Source organism: Nelumbo nucifera, chromosome 1 (genome assembly GCF_055504915.1).
Source record: "Nelumbo nucifera cultivar China Antique chromosome 1, China Antique-T2T, whole genome shotgun sequence".
In the NCBI taxonomy this organism is placed as follows: domain Eukaryota; kingdom Viridiplantae; phylum Streptophyta; class Magnoliopsida; order Proteales; family Nelumbonaceae; genus Nelumbo; species Nelumbo nucifera.
The window spans coordinates 137,548,803-137,564,961 of record NC_142649.1 but is presented as its reverse complement, the minus strand read 5'-3'; the positions used below and the strand labels follow the sequence as shown (position 1 = coordinate 137,564,961).

Here is a 16,159-nt window from a genome sequence, read left to right as displayed (position 1 = left end):
CCTTTTTATAAAACAAAAAAAATATATATTCTTTTTTTCTTTTCTTATTTTATAGGTACAGAACAAACGGATGTATTTGGACAACAATGGGATAAAGTGCGGCTCCATCAGTGCAGCCCTCAATTAGAATCCCATCTAAATCTATCTAGCTATCTTGTGGGCCATCTCCATTTTGTCCTAATTTGACTAGTAAGTCCTTGGTTGCTTTCTCAACATTTGTTTTTCATCTCCATGATTGATTTGTGGGATAGAATTAATCCTCCTATGCTTTCAATAGTATTGCTAATGAATATTCCAAGGTGGGTATGAGTGTCTCATAATACATGATGATCTTACCATCCTTCTTAACGATAATGTTATGCATAAATTTGTAGGGTACCTTGGCAGATACGGGCCGGACCCACCAAATATATATAATTTATATCGTATGATATATAATATATATAAAATATATTTTAATTCATATAAAAATATTATATCATTTCTGTTATCCATGTTTTTGTGTGCTGTCGGTATCAACTTTTATCTCCTAAGTAGTTTTTAGGAGTCTCCATGGCAATTCTACCCACATCTACCACATAACATTGTAGTCACACGTAAGTAACATCTCATCCACTGGGAGATATTCCTAATGCATGCATGGAGGTAATGTTTTTGTGAGTAAGCATGGGTAGAGAGATCTTGTAGGCAGGAGATCCGAGTCAAATTTTAGTTATATTTTTTTATAGAATTTAGTTGTGCAAAGCTTTTTAGCGATGGCTGTGCCTATGAGTTGCTTCTCATTTAGTCTACGTGGGCAAGAGATATAATTAAATATGAGTTGCTTTCTTAGTTTCATATATTCCACAAGAAGGCATCTCATCTATTTTATGTTTTCATCTTGTTCCCATAAATATCATATAATCCTATTTGTCTTTTCTTTCTCTGCATTTTCTAATGGGCCCAAATATATGGGCTCATTTGAGCCCAACTTCTCTAGCACATTTACATCATGTCATCCTCACATCTCCTACAAAGTGGGTCTACCTTGCATTATTTGGAAGTTTCTTCTGGATTACAATTAGAAAAAAGTGTTTTTGTTTTAAATTGGATTTTAATTTTTAAATAAATCTGGTATTATTATGCATAGGGCTATAAGTTTAAAAGAAAAAAAAAAAAAAGAGGATATTGTCTAAAACGTGCCATGATTTTTTGGCATTTCTCTTAAATTCATCACGACTTTTCAAAACCTCCAAAATGCCCCTATCAATGATATCACTGTTAAAAGATAAGCGGTTTTATCAAATTTTCCATACTACCCTTCCAAATATCCTATTAGAGGTCGTGATCTTGGGAGAATCGTCTTCTTCTTCTCAAACATGCATGATCCAAAACACACTACTAATCTTAAATGCATAAGGAAACACAAAAATACAATTTGAGTTGCCTACGGCTATATGCAGGAACCCAAAGAATAACTATAGATTTAAATCGAAAAGCAGGAAAGGTACTTACCTTCTTCAATATCACCTCGGATTTTGATTTTGTGACAAGAAAACAAAGCCAATGAGAGAGCGCAACAACACCACAGCTACAATACAATCAAAAACTTTGGTGAGCATATTGCATTTAAAAAAAAAGGAAAAAGAAGATGGAGATTGGAAGATTGGAAGAAGATAGGTTAAACATCTATTTAGTTTTTGGAGTTTTTAAAAGGAAAAATAGTTAACTGTTACTTAAATATATCTAACAACCACTGTATACGTGGAATTAAGAGGGGTTTTAGATATGATATCGCTTCCCATATCATAGTCAGACCCCCAATCCTATTATACAATGATTAAACCCAAGGGTCAGGATTTATTGATTTTGCCGGGTTTCAAATTGACTCCCATAATGCTTACGCTTAAAAATAAGTGTTTATTTGCATTTGGCACCTAGGTGTTTGGTAGTCTTTTTCTTTAATAAGCATTTATGACTATTGTGTCTTTTATTTTATTTTTTTTTTTTTCAAATTTTATGAAAGAATTTTTATAAAAGTACTTTTACTGAAGCACTTTTATGAAAGTACTTTTATTAAAGTAGTTCTATAACAGTACTTGTACAAAAGAACTTTTACAAAGTACTTTTGTGAGCACTTCTATGAAAGTACTTTTATAAAAACATTTTTACAAAAGTACTTTTATAAAATACTTTTATGAAGGCACTTTAGTAAATGCACTTTGACAAAAATATTTTTATAAAATTCAATTGGGGATAGTTTTATAAGTGGTATTTTAAAATTCAACTAGGGATAATTTTGGAAGAAAAAAAATTAGCAAGTGCTTATCGTATAAGCACTTATTTTGAGCTTATTTCTCAAACACCAATAAGTAATTAATGATGTGGTCCCAGTCCAAATAAGCACTTATTTTTAAGTACTCCCAAACATGGCCTAAGGTGGGGTATATGAAAAATCCAACTAGATAAAAAGGAATTTAATTAAATGAAATTAAAGTGAACAAAGTCCAACCAACTGGGTAAATTTTCCCAGTACCAAAAGATTTCTGAGTACTTGGCCTCTTGAGCCACCCTATGAGCAGAAGAAGTTAAAGATCTATAATTAAAGCTAATATTTACATACAAAAAATTAAGACAGAGTTGCTTTATGGTTTGCAGGTGGTGAGTTAAAGAGTTATCAAGAGAACGGCTTTGTCCACTTAGAGGTTGTACTAAATTCGACAAAAAGAATGGGAGCAACCGATCGACTTCGCAAAAAGCAAACTTTCTCTCATCGGCATTTATTCAGCTTCCATAGGACTGCAAACAACATTAAGCTTGTTACCACTAGCACAGAGAAATTTACGGTTGTTATCAAGACTACCAAACCATAGAATCCGTTATTTAAAATTCGTGATCTTCAGTGATATTCACAGCTTGAGAACTAATTTGGACTTGACTTAGAACCCAAGAGACATCTTTGTGCTTATTTTGAAAGATGACGCTATTTCTTAATTACCGGACGAAGTACCAGGCTGAAGCACACCAAGATAAGACTTGATTGAGTAGGATTTTGTTATTAAATTTTTGGCCAAGGAAGATAGAGCCTCTTGGAAACTTGATAGACCTTGGGGGAAACTCGTGTTCACATAACGGACAGGTGGAATTGACCAGAATTCTCCTATTTACAAGTTCTGATTTACAGAGAACAAAACCTCTGATGAGTCTTCACATGAACAACTTGATTTTGGGTGGGCACTTGAGTTTCTAAGAAAGTTTGACCCAATACACACTTGTTCATGACAGACCCGTATCCATGTTCTCCTAGAGGGAATTATAAAATTGCTTATAAGAAAATTCTCCATTTCTGGATCTAGCCTAGCTGAATTTATCTTTTTGGTCTGAATGGATTAGCATATTGAGGACCTAGTCAATTAGTTCTGGCAGAATGGCTTGAATCATCCTTTGATTCCACTTTGGAGGGTTCTGATGGATTAAATCTTTAATCCTTAAAGCTCTATCCTTCTTCAAAGGGGTTCTATAGGGGCAGAGTAATTTCCATTAGACTCAATCCAAGGAAACTCCCAAATAATTGTTTGGGAAGAATTTAAAGGTTTGAGAGCAATATTTTGATAAATATTTTTACAGGTCTTGTCAGTACCCAATTGTTGTTCAATCCATCGCCCGAACCTCAATTCACCCCAAATCCCCAATCAGATCCTTTTGAAACACCCAAAAAGCTCGAAATCTCAACTTTTAGCTCAAAAGCCCCAAACTCACCATTAAACCTCTCCGATACCGATCCGATGGCCCTGACCAATCCCTATCAACACCTTGACCACTAGATCCAACACCACCATCAAACCCAGGACCTCCCAAAATCTTTGTTTACCCCTTCATCGAGTAAAGATTCCATTTTAACCTCTCTCATTAGTCTAAACACTAGGATCCCAAATTCCTTGCTCTTGACACATCCGAACTGATAAAACCACATCATTAAACTTTGGATACACCAAACACCCATAAAGTTTCAACCCCAGATCCCCCTATTTGCCCTTCCATCAAACGAAGATTCTATTCTGAAACATCCCATTAACCCAAATTCCTATGATCTTAACCCTCCAAGACTAATCAAACATCACCATCAGATCCCAAACGCCTCCAAATACCCGCCTGTAAAATTTCAGCTCAAAACACCCTTGTTTACCCCTCAATCACACATAGATTCTGTTTCAAGACTCTAGATTAACCGAATTAAACCCTTTCTAAATCTGACCATTCCGGGCCTAGTTGGGTCAATTTGACCTTACCAATTGACTCAAAATGTCTAAAAATCCGCCCTGTGAAATTTCAACCAAAATACCCTCATTTACCCTTACATCTAAAAAGATTCAATTTCGACTAATCTCGCTAGCTCACTCACAAAACCCTTCTCAACAGCCAGATCCATCTCAACCTTCCAAATTTTGACCCAAAATCCTAACCATCCATCCACGAACCGCCAGTCTGATCCCCTTAGACGTGTTTGAACAAAAAATACCCGATTTCTTAAAATTACAAGAATACCCCTTGACCAGATTACCAAAATTACCCTCGTGCTAAATTCCTAAAATACCCCTTGACCAAATTCCTAAAATACCCTCGACTAGATTACCAAAACTACCGTCCCACTAAATTCCTAAAATACCCCTTGAGCAAATTCCCGAAATACCCTTGACCAAATTACCAAAATTACCTTCTTTCCAAATTACCAAAATACCCCCCCTTTGACCAATTACCAAAGTACCTCTTGGACCAATTACCGAAATACCCCTGACCTAATTCCCAAATTACCCCTTTTTCTAAATCTCCCGAAATCCCCCTCACCAAATTCCCAAAATACCCTCCATCCCAAATTCCTGAATTGTCCTTTTAGCCAAAATTACCAAAATGCCCTTATTCCCCAAAATTAACCAATTATCCTTTCTAGTCTACCCCTTCTGACCCCAAATCACCAAATTGCCTCAAAATTACCCAATTACCCTTTTATCCACAATTACTAATTTACCCCCAAGCCTCAAATTACAATAACACCCTCCAAAGCTAAAATGCCTTTACTCACCTGAGTACCTCTCTAAATCTATCCCATAAAAACCCCAAATTTCTAGAAAATCCCAAAACCCTCAAATTACTAAACTGCCCCAACCTAAAATTACAAAATTACCCTTCGGACCACAAGTTGTAAAACCTTCCTATTCCTCTAAACCCCAACCTTTCGAAACCCCTTTTTGTTTTAGGATTTGGCAAAAGCCACCCTTCCCTCTCCTTTTAAATAGGGGCACCCATTCCAAGGAAAGGAGGGGAGTAATGGGGAAGAGAAGCTCGAGGGTATATGAAAACCCCGAGTTGAATAGGTGAGAGAGAAAGACTTTTGAGAGGGGATTTTTGAAAGAAAGGAGAAGAGGGAGAAGCTCCTCTGTGAACGACAAAGAGAAAGGAGTGATAGAGAGAAAGAGTTGAGAGAGAAGAAAAGAGGGAGACAATTGTTCTGCTTCCATCGGCTGCCTTTACTATCATTGCCGATCACATCTTCTTCAAACCCCAATGCCGCTCATCTCTAATACACTCTTCTACCATCTCAAGCTAGGCTTTTGGTAGCATCGAAAACCCAGCTATACGCTGAACCTCTGCACGTGAATTCCGCAACATCATCAGTCTTAAGGTTACAGGACGTAAAATCTACTACCTCATCCTCTATCCCCCTACTCGAAGTGGGTTTAGCAGTTCGCTAGTATAGTTTTGTCTTCTATTTGTTTACCTATTTATTTGTTTTTATTTCCTTTTTTTCTTCTTGTCATCTTGCTTCTGTTGGTCGTTTCTCAATGGTTCAATTGTACAGTTGAGTGTTCTCCAATAATCGAAGGCCTAGCACATTTCTTTACTCTTCATACCAGTTAATTGAGTCCGAAGGTGGGGGCTTTGATAGAAAAGGGGTGAGGGATTCCTTACCCTTTTGCTCAGGCCCCTGCATCCAAAAGGGGACTGGTCTGGAAGAGAATAAAGAAACAACTATGCTCCTTCTAGTTGCTAGAGAACCAGAGATTCTTGAATCTAGTTTAAGTAGGGAATATTGGTGTTCACATTGAACAGAGCGGGGTGCTTAACCCCTTCCCTCTCTCTCTCTCTCTCTCTCTCAACTTACCTAGATTAGCTTTGTCGTGGCTGGTTGGTATGGAGTAACCATTAAATCCAAATTTAATTTTAAAATTTAAGTCCGAGAGGCCCATCACTCCCGAATGTCTTATTATGATGGGTGGTGATGTAGTGCAATCTGACTGTTCCCTCGTGTTAGATGACTCAGCGTTGATTTGGATGGTTTCTTGTTAGGGCCGAGCTATGCTAGGCCGAGATGGAGGTGGCCAAGCTAATATGTTCTACAAGAAGGATTAGAGTGCCCAGGTTGTCTTTACTCGGGGTGGGCACTCCAATTTTTAAGTTAGAGAGTGCTTTGAGAGTCATTGAGAAAACAAGAGAGCTTGAGAGTATGTAATCACGTGTACCTTCACAGGTATAAATGAGTATCTTATATAGTTGTCAGTGGTTTGAGCCCTCTTACAACGGGTCTCATCTTCTTGCAGAGCCGTTTCCACTTAGTTCGGTGAATTATTGCATCGACTACGCGCTCTGCGCAGGGGTTACGATCTGTCCGAGTAACTCTAGGGCATGTGGTGTGGTAGGCTGATCTAACAGTTGAGGTATCAACGCTCTAGAGATCTTGGGTTGGTAACGTTTTTTTGAGACAAATCAGTGAACTTGCTCGTAAGTCGCCATATATTCCTATAGCTTGGTTGTCTTTCGAGGCAGGTCATTGTGGGATAGGAGACTTGCTAGCTTAGCCAGGCCGAGGTGGAGGTTGGCCTGCACAAGGTGCTTTACGCTAACTTAACGAACTGGTTTGCTTAGTCAACACTGAGGTGTCATTTGAAATCCACGTGTCGCGATTTGATTTGGATGACCAAATTACCCTTCATCAATTGCCCCCCACTCCCGAGCCCGCGCCAACTCGGCAAAGGGAGTAGCTCTCTTATAAGGTAATTGGTCTAACTAGTCCATAGGTCGCTCGGCTTGCTTTCTGGGTCCAGTTTGAGATCAAGCAAGACCGTAGCAAGTTTTGAATTTTGAAAAATGGAGTGTGCATAGCGAGTGCGCATCATTTGAATATTGAAATTGCCGAGCTTGCGACAATTCAAATTTGAAAATCGCCCGCACATGACATCTTCATCTCATCCGTCAATCTATTACCAACGCACCTCAGCCGCTCGTTCTTCTACCTGGCAGATTATAAATATGGGGTCCCCACTTACACTGTTTTTGGAGTTTTCTGGGGTGGTGTCTAGTCTGAGGTGGTTGCTATCAGAGTGCTATTTTCAGTTTGCCTATCGAGGTTCTATCAGTCGCCAGTGCCGATCTTCCCTATTTTTCTTTTCCGATGAGTAATCTATTTTCAACAATGTCTTTCAATCCTTCTAAGAATAGGTTGTCCAACCAAAGGTCGGACAAAGAGGCGAGTTCCTCAAGGGAGAAATTTGTGGGGGAGTTCTGTGCTGGGTCTCTAGTAGGGAGGAGGAGTGAGGTCAGACGGGCAGTGACTGTTTTTGGTCCAACTATGCTTTCTAGGGAGCGTATTGTGGAACTGTACCACACTTACTAGATCCCTACCGAGTACGATTGTATTGAGCCCCACCCTTGATGAGTATCCTAGGATCACAGCCGGGATGCTATCTACGTTTTTGAGGAGACGCTGGTAGCCAGCCTTCGATTTCCTCTACACCCTTTCATTCTCTTGGTGTTAAGGTATTATAGTCTCTCTTTAGGTCAGCTTGTCCCTAATGTAGTTTGGACTTTGATAGGCTTGATAAGTTTGTGTCACCACCACAACTTTCCTTTGAATCTGGATGTCTTTTCTGGTTTGTGTACGATGAAGAAAGTCCCCCACGTTCCTTTTTGTTTCTATCTCCCCTTCTGAGGTGGATATAAGGTGTTAGATGAGTTTTCCAATAAAGTTAAGGATTAGAAGAGTAGGGCCCTGTTTGGTTCGCAGGAATAGGGGTAAGGAATTGGAATTGGAATTGGAATGGGCTATTCGGATTCCAACTGTTTGGTTGGGCAGAATCGAAATCCCATTCCCATTCCTACTAGAATGGCATTCCCCCATTTGAGGGAATGGCCATTCCCTGCCCCTCCCTTGGGAATGAAATCCCATTCCTACTGATTTTAGTTCCCATTTCCATTCCTGTCTGAACCAAACAAACTATGGGAATGGACCATTCCGATTCCGATTCTGGAGGACGTCGATTCCGATTCCGATTTCGATTCCAACTGCGAACCAAATGAACCCTAGGTTTTTCTTCCTCTCAAGGAGTGGTTGTTGGGGCATGAGCACCGTTCAGTATAGTGATTGTCGGAGCTTTAGTGAGGGGTTTAGCGAAGAGCTGCATGCTGCGGTTCAAGAATTTGTCCGCTAGAGGGTCAAATTAGAAAGCGTTTTGGCTGAGCCCATGCTTATACAAGCCGGCCTAAGTCACGTAGGTAGGTCGGCCATCGAGTCATCTGCATTTGCATTCGGTATTTTACTGGTTTTTAACTCAGCTAACTCTCTTCTCCCTTTTCCAAGGAGAAAAAGGCTTCGATGAAGAAGCAAAGGTCAAATCGTCACTCCTCAATGGAGGGGACCTCGGCCAGTGCCAAGGTGAGGTCACCATCTTTTTCTCCTCCTATCGTCGATCTTAAGGGAGGCAGCGAACCAATGAGTACCGATCAGTACTCTACAGGTCCTATTGGCTTTCAACCTTAGGTTGGCCAAGAGGGACACAAGGTCGGCCCTCACACCTCGAACATTCCTTGCTTCACTCCTAATGTTGATGTCTCTGTACACGATCGCGTGAATGATCCTCGTGTAGCTCTTCAGGTAGCTAGGGGTATGCTGGATCTTGAGGATGTGCGGTTTTACCACAGCTTGGACCCAATCAATACCGTAGCTCGGTAGACTTATTGCATTCAAAGTTTCCACTTTCTTGGTTCTATGACTTCTGCTTTGGTCATACTTTTCTTCTTTTTGGTTGGCGAACACCATCGGGTAGGTCCGTTTGGACCAGGTTCATACGGGCTAGAAGGAGAGAGGCAATCTGTAAGCAAATATCAACGCGTTGCATGCCCAGATGTGTGACGTCCCAACTCAGTGTAGAGGACCACCAATGTTTCTACGAGCTGAGCGAGAAAATGCAACATGAGCTGGCCGAGGCCCACAATACTATTGTTGCCCAAGAGCACCAGTTGGAGGAGAGGCAGACAAAATATACTGAGTACATCCGCCGAGCTTAGGAGGCAGCCGTCACTCATTTCCTAAAGTCCCCTGAGTATGAGAGGAGAAAAGTAAAGGACGCTATCCCTTCGATGAAGAAGGGTTTTAAGCTTTGTCGCTACTATTTGAAAATGTTGCACTCTAACTTCGATTTTGGCTCCCTTTCTATGAACAATGTGCCTGACGAGTTCGTCGTGCAAGTCAATGGGGAGACCTTAACTCCCAAGTAGGGTGAGGAGGAAGATGGCGAGGAAGGGGACGAGAAGGGCAATGGAGTCGATGACCAGCTGTAGGGCGGCGATGACTAGCTTGACCTGTCTGGTGGTTTCTCTTTTTCTGATGTTTCTGGGAGCTTGCACGCTCCTGTAAGTTGATCTTCTTGGGCCTGCGTGCCCTAAATGTTTGGACTTTTCAATTGTGGGGAGGTTTTTTTTTTTTGCATACATGTACATCCGTAGGCCTTTATTTTTCATTTAATGAAACTTAGCTTTTTACATCTGGTGCTTTCCTTTTGGATGTGATTCTTTCCTGTTTCTGTTTTCTAGCTCGGTCGATTTGTTACTAAGTTGGCCAAATGCCTTAGTGCGAAAACTTTCTTCCTTTTGGCTAAGCAGTCGAGAGGTCGGCCCAAATGCCTTAGCAAATTTTTGTGAATTCATAGTTTTTGCTCCGAACTTATCTTTTGTCTTCCTTTGGCCAAGCTGTTGGTAGGTTGGTCCGGATGCCTTGGCAAAACTCCACCAATTCGCGGACGCAACTCAAAACACTTCTTCTCAAAGGTAGTAGTACTTTCTCAGGTTATCTATGTTCCATGACCGGGGTACCATCTTCCCTTTCAATGTTTCGAGCTCGTACACATTTCCACCTATCACCTTGGAGACTCTATAAGGGCCTTTCCAGTTCGGTCCTACCTTTCCCACACCGGGCTCAGGTACCATAACTTTTCTGAGCACTAAGTCGCCAAATCTGAATTGGCGTTTCTTGACTCGAGCATTATAGGCCAGGTCTCTAACTTTTTCCACTAAGTCAAGGCATAGGTCATCCTCGTTAGATTCTTCACTAGACGTCTCAGATCGTAAGGTTGGTACTTCCAATTCCAATGGTAGCACAACTTCAGTTCCATATGTCAGATTGAAGGGCATCTTGCTGGTTGCCGTTTTGATGGTTGTCCGATAGGCCCATAACACACTGGGTATCTCATCCACCCACAAACCTTTAAGGTCGCGGAGGATTGCCTTGTTAATTACCTTGGCCTGACTGTTAGCCTGGGGATGGGCGATTGAGGTGAAGTTCTGCCTTATACTCATTTCTACACACTAGTTCTAAAACTTAATGTCCTCGAACTATTTGCCGTTAATCGAGATCAATACTCTTGGAAATGCGAATCTACATACAATATTTCTCCAAAAGAAGTTCTGCACGTTCTAAGCTGTAATGGTTACTAGTGGTTCGACCTCTACTCATTTCAGGAAGTAGTCAACTGCTACCACTAAAAATTTCCTTTGTCCAATTTCTGGCAGGAAGGGGCCTAGTATGTCAATCCCTCATTCTCCAAACGGCCACAAACTAGTTAGGTATTTCAGGTTGGCCGCTGGTTGGTGTAGAATGTTAGCATGTCACTAGAACTTGTCGCATTTCTATATCAGCTCGATCGCATCTTCTTTCATTGTGGGCCAGTAATACCCTTGTTGCAAAGCCTTTTGGGTGAGGGTTCTGTCCCCCAAGTGTCCTCCACAAAGTCCTTCATGAATCTCATGTTGTATTCCGGTCCGGTTTAGCTCGGCGTAGACACCGTAGGTAAGGTAGCGTAAAAGACCTTCTGTATAGCTGTTCGCCCACAATCACGCAGCGAACTGCTTGTCTAATACTACTTGGATTTCTTTTGGGTCGGCATCGATGCCACGTTAGCTAACAATGTATCCAAGAAAATTAACCGACGTCACACTTGTTTGGGTTAAGTTTTAAGTTATATTTTCTCAAAACATTGAAAATGATGTCTAGGTCAGCAACTAAATCATTTGAAAATTGAGTCTTAACAACCATATCATCAACATAATACTCAACTTTATTTCTGATTAAATCTGAAAAAACATTATTTACAAGTCGTGAAAGTTGCTCTTGCATTTTTTAATCCGAAGGGCATGACTTTATAACAATACACGGCCATCTCAGTTACAAAAGCAGTTTTTTCTTCATCAGCCAGGTCCATCAAAATCTACTTGTATCCGGAGTAAGCACCCATAAAACTCAATAGTTCGAACCCTGAGGTCTTATCTACCAGGCGGTCAATCTGAGGGAGAGGAAAGTTTTCTTTAGGGGAGGCTCGGTTCAGGTTCATATAGTCAATGCACATGCACCACTTGCCGTTGGCCTTTTTCACTAACATTGGATTTGTGATCCAGCTCAGGTACTGGACTTCTCTCACAAAGTCCGTAGTGAGCAACTTCCCTACTTCTTCATCTACTATTTTCCATCTCTCCGGGACAAGGTTCCCTTTCCTCTGTCGGACTGGTCTAACTATAGGGTTGTCAACTATCCGCAAGAGTACGGAGTCGTGCAAGTAATATAGTAGAGAGTTGAAAATCGTTCCCACGGGGAATGAATTATTTAGCCACCTATTAATTTCTTCTCAACTTGTTTAAAGCAATAATCAATTTGGTTTGCAATTTAGGAATTCAAAGTAGTGCTACTGATTAAGGAAATTAAATGACAAAAACAAGTACCTTGAACAAAGTCAATAACAAAGTTGCTAGGGAATAATCCTATCACAATCATCAAGATTCAACATCAATAAAATCTCATGAGGGCTGTTATATTCCATGGTGTTTCCTAAAAGCACTAGTCGATCTTTCTCAAGAGTCAATTAGTTAAACCTATGTTCAATTAAATGGAATTACAATCAATGAATTCTCATTCTTTTAATCGAAATCCTCTTTGCATAAATACAAGCTATCAGTTCACCTATACGGAAATCCTACCAACAATTGATATCTCTACCTAATTATTGGCCAAATAAGTGTTATTAGTTCCACCTCAATTATCATCTCTCAATGAATAATCTTGATCAATGAACGATTCATTGGTGATCAGCCAATGACACATAATCAGCGCAAATAACACTATATAACAAGAACCTCATCGGTTTTATTAATGAATGAAATTCAATGCATGATCAAGCAATAGTCCCTAACAAAAAAAACCTATCCCCTCATGATATAATAAAGAACAAGCAAACTACCCTAATTACTTTTGGATCAAACCACTCTTAATGATAAGAAGAGTCACTGCATACAAGATTTGATAGAACCGATTCAGCAATCAAATCTTTAAGCTATCCGACTGAGGTGAAGTCAGTCTTGGGTTGGTGACGCCCTAATTTATGAGCAGCCTCTCTCGAGCACAGCCCACCCTATCTCTGAATGACAAATCCTATATCTCTATTAGAATTTTACTCACCAAAGATGCATTAAGAACAAGAATTCGCAGGTCATCAATTCAGGTATGAATGATTGCCAACCAAACCATGCAACTTATCTCTAAGATGCATTCAGTCCGTTTTCTTGATTAGATGGTCTGATTACCTAAACTCTTTCTCAAGTAATTCAATTTATCCAAGATGCGAGAACAATTCGGCCAAGATTATTCTATAAATCAAAACCCTAATCAAGAATCCCAAGACTAAATCACACTCAATCGGATTTGCTAAAAATTAATTACAAATTAGAATTAAAACTCATCATCGTTCACATAAAAGAAACAAAGAAGAACTATCCAATAGAGAAACCTCAAGAAACCCTAATCGAATCTAGGTTACCAATGCAGAACCAAAGAAGAAGACAACTTATGAATCTTGGCATCAAACTTCGATCTCATTGCTGTGATCCTTCTCCAGTTTGCATTCAGCAGCCTTCTCTTCCATCTAGTAGTCCTTCTTCCTCAGTTTTCTTCTAGGGGTTCGAACCCTAATTCTGGTGCCTTCCCGGATGAAAACTTGCAGGCTAAGGAACGGCTCCAGCACGTCAACAATGCAGTTGTAGATAATTCGGGCCCGATTTTGACCTTGATGCAGTCCATATCTATCAAAACTCAAAACATGAAAGTTGTATAATTTTTCTTTATATTTCCAACGCATCTTGAATCATCTCAATCGGAGTCTGTATGAGAAAGTTATGCCCAAATTACAATGCAGTGACGAAATTGTCCAAAATTACCCGATTAGCTTTGTTTTCACTTAACGCCTCATTTCGTGTCCTAATTCAAAATATAAGAATAATGAGTCCATTTAGGCACTAAATAAGTATAAAAGACTAAATATTAAGAGATAAAAATATGATAATTTTCATTCTCATCAAGGATCAACATTTAACTTGTAAGATATTATCTTAGGGTCTATGCCAGGCATTTTTACTGCCGACCAAGGAAAAAACATCTAAGTTATTAAGCAAAAAACTTACCAAGTTGGAGTGCACTGGTTCTATTAAGCGAGCTCCTATCTGAATCATCTTCTCCGACTCGGCCTTTGAGACTGACACCAGGACGGTTTCTTCAGTTGGTTGAGCTTGTTAGTATGTGTTTTCAGGTGGTGGCTCCAAATCGATGTCAACGACAATCTTGCCTTTCAACTTTAGGACGACTATGTAGCATTTGCTGGACTCCAATTGGTCACCTCGCATGACTCCAATGCCTCTATTAGTTAGGAACTTCACAGCTAGGTGATATGTCGAAACAACTGCTCGGAGGGCGTGCAGGATAGGTCAGCCCAGTATGGCATTATACGGGGAGGGAGTGACGACTACTAGAAAGTCGTTATCAAACCGCGCTGCGCTAGGAGGCGAGCCCGCCTCAACTGGCACCCTCACCAGGCCAACAAGCCGGACTACTTCCCCGCTGAAGAAGACCAAGGGTACATCTACTAGCTGCAAGTCTTTTCTGTCGAGCTCCGTGTGCTCAAAAGCTTCTAGGAAAATGATGTCAGCCAAACTCCCAGAGTCGACCAATATCCTCTTTACTTTAAAATTGTTGATCAGTAATCTTACCACTAGGGTGTTGTTGTACGGATATTGTATTCCGCACATGTCATCTTTTGTGAAGAAAATTACTTCTTCTTTTTTAGGGCGCTTTGGTAGATTGTCATTATCATGCTCAAGTTCCCTGACTGAATTCTTTTCGGACAAGTTGGTGCATCCGGATACTATAGATCCTTCAGTGATCATGTTGATGACCCCCTAGACGGGCCTTTCCTGTTGTTGATTCCTAGGAGCTTCTTCTTGCTCCCTACTTGTCTGAGGTGCTTCCTTGCCCTGCTCAGCAGGTCGTCCTTCATCTTTTACAAACTTATTAAGGTAACCTCGGCGAATTAGGTCTTTAATCTCATTCTTTAGGTTCCAGTAGTTCTTTGTGTTGTGACCAACGTCACGATGGAAGTGGCAATATTTATTAGGGTTTTTAGCGGTTGGGTCGCCCTTCATCCTGGCAACCACTTTACATATTGGTTGATTTTATTTGCGTCAGTACTGATGATGCACAATCTGCTCACTCCCTCGTGTTCAATGATTGGGCTCGAACAAGGGTTTTGATTTGGCAATGCTGAGCTATACAGCCAAGCCAGTACCTGTATGTCCGAGTTGGAAAGAGCTGTGAAAAGGAAGGATTAGAGTGCCTGGGTAGGTTTTACCCAGGAGACACTTTGATGCTTAAGTCATAAAAGGGATTTTGTGAGAATATACAAGAGAGTTTAAGAGCTTTAGTGTGCATACCTTTTTGGGTGGATCTGGACGTCTTATATAGGCTCTGGACTCAGGGGGCTTAGGGTAACTGTCTTGAGCTCTTTGTGGAGTTGTTTCCCTATTTTCAGGCGCATGAAGGTGTCAATTGAGAGATCTTTGCGGGAGTTACAATTTGTTCACATAGAATCTAGCGTGTGACAAGGTGAGAGATCTTTGGTAGCGAGCTGCTAGGGACAGTTAGTGAGCTCTTCCTCGCAGGTTGCCTTAGGTCCTCTTAGCTCGGCCAACTCCTAGGACAGCTCGCCATAATCTTATGAGTCTGCCAGCTCGGCCTTGCCGACCTGTACTAGGAACTACAGGAGGTGGTTAGCGAGCTCTCCTTAGTAGGTTGCCTTAAGTCCCTACAACTCGATCGACTCCTAGGACAACTCGTCGTAATCCTACGAGTCAACTAGTTTGGTCTCGCTGAGATGGAGGTCGGCCTGGGTGAGATGCTTCGAGATAATTTTACTAAGCTAGTTTGCTGACTCAGCGTTGAGGTGTCATTTGGAAGCCATGTGTCGTTGTATGATTGAGAGGACCAAATTACCCCTCATCAATTACACCCCACTCTTGAGCTAGCTTTAGCTCAGCGAAGAGAGTAACTCTCAGAAAGGGTAATTGGTCTGGCCGATTCATAGGTTGCTTGCTTTATTAGCTTGGTCTGAGGCCGGGCAGGCCGCGGTTTCTTCTTCCAACATCAAATCTGGGGAAAGAAGGGAACACGTGTTGGCTGGTGTAGGATGTTGGCATGTTGCTATCATTTATCACATCTCAAGATTAGCTCGACCACGTCTACTTTCATGGTGGGCCAGTAGTACCTTTGTCATAAGGCTTTTTGAGTTAGTGCCCGACCTCCTAAGTGTCTTCCACAAAGCCCTTCGTGGATCTCGTGTAACACTCGATCTGCCTCAATTCTGCGTAGGCTTCGTAGATATGGTAGAGTGAAAGATCTTTTGTAAATTTGCTCACCTACTATCATGTAGTGAGCTACTTGTCGTTCTATTCTCTAAGCTGCATTTCGTTCTTTTGGCAATGTGACTTATCGAAGGTTGGATCTATCTAGCTCAGCTTTGTAGTATGTGAAAGATCTTCT

At 40.9% G+C, this 16,159-nt stretch overlaps 1 protein-coding gene across 1 annotated transcript; it reads right to left on the bottom strand.

Moving 5' to 3' along the window:
- Positions 1-10,071: 10,071 nt before the first annotated feature.
- LOC148803884 (uncharacterized) lies at positions 10,072-10,605 on the bottom strand. Its single transcript, XM_088898285.1, has one exon. It carries the CDS (start codon positions 10,603-10,605, stop codon positions 10,072-10,074), a length of 534 nt encoding a protein of 177 aa, XP_088754411.1.
- Between the last annotated feature and the right edge of the window lie 5,554 nt (positions 10,606-16,159).

What these genes read in the sequence shown, in the direction of transcription:
- LOC148803884 (XM_088898285.1), bottom strand. Translation starts at nt 10,605, where the DNA reads ATGAGTATAAGGCAGAACTTCACCTCAATCGCCCATCCCCAGGCTAAC.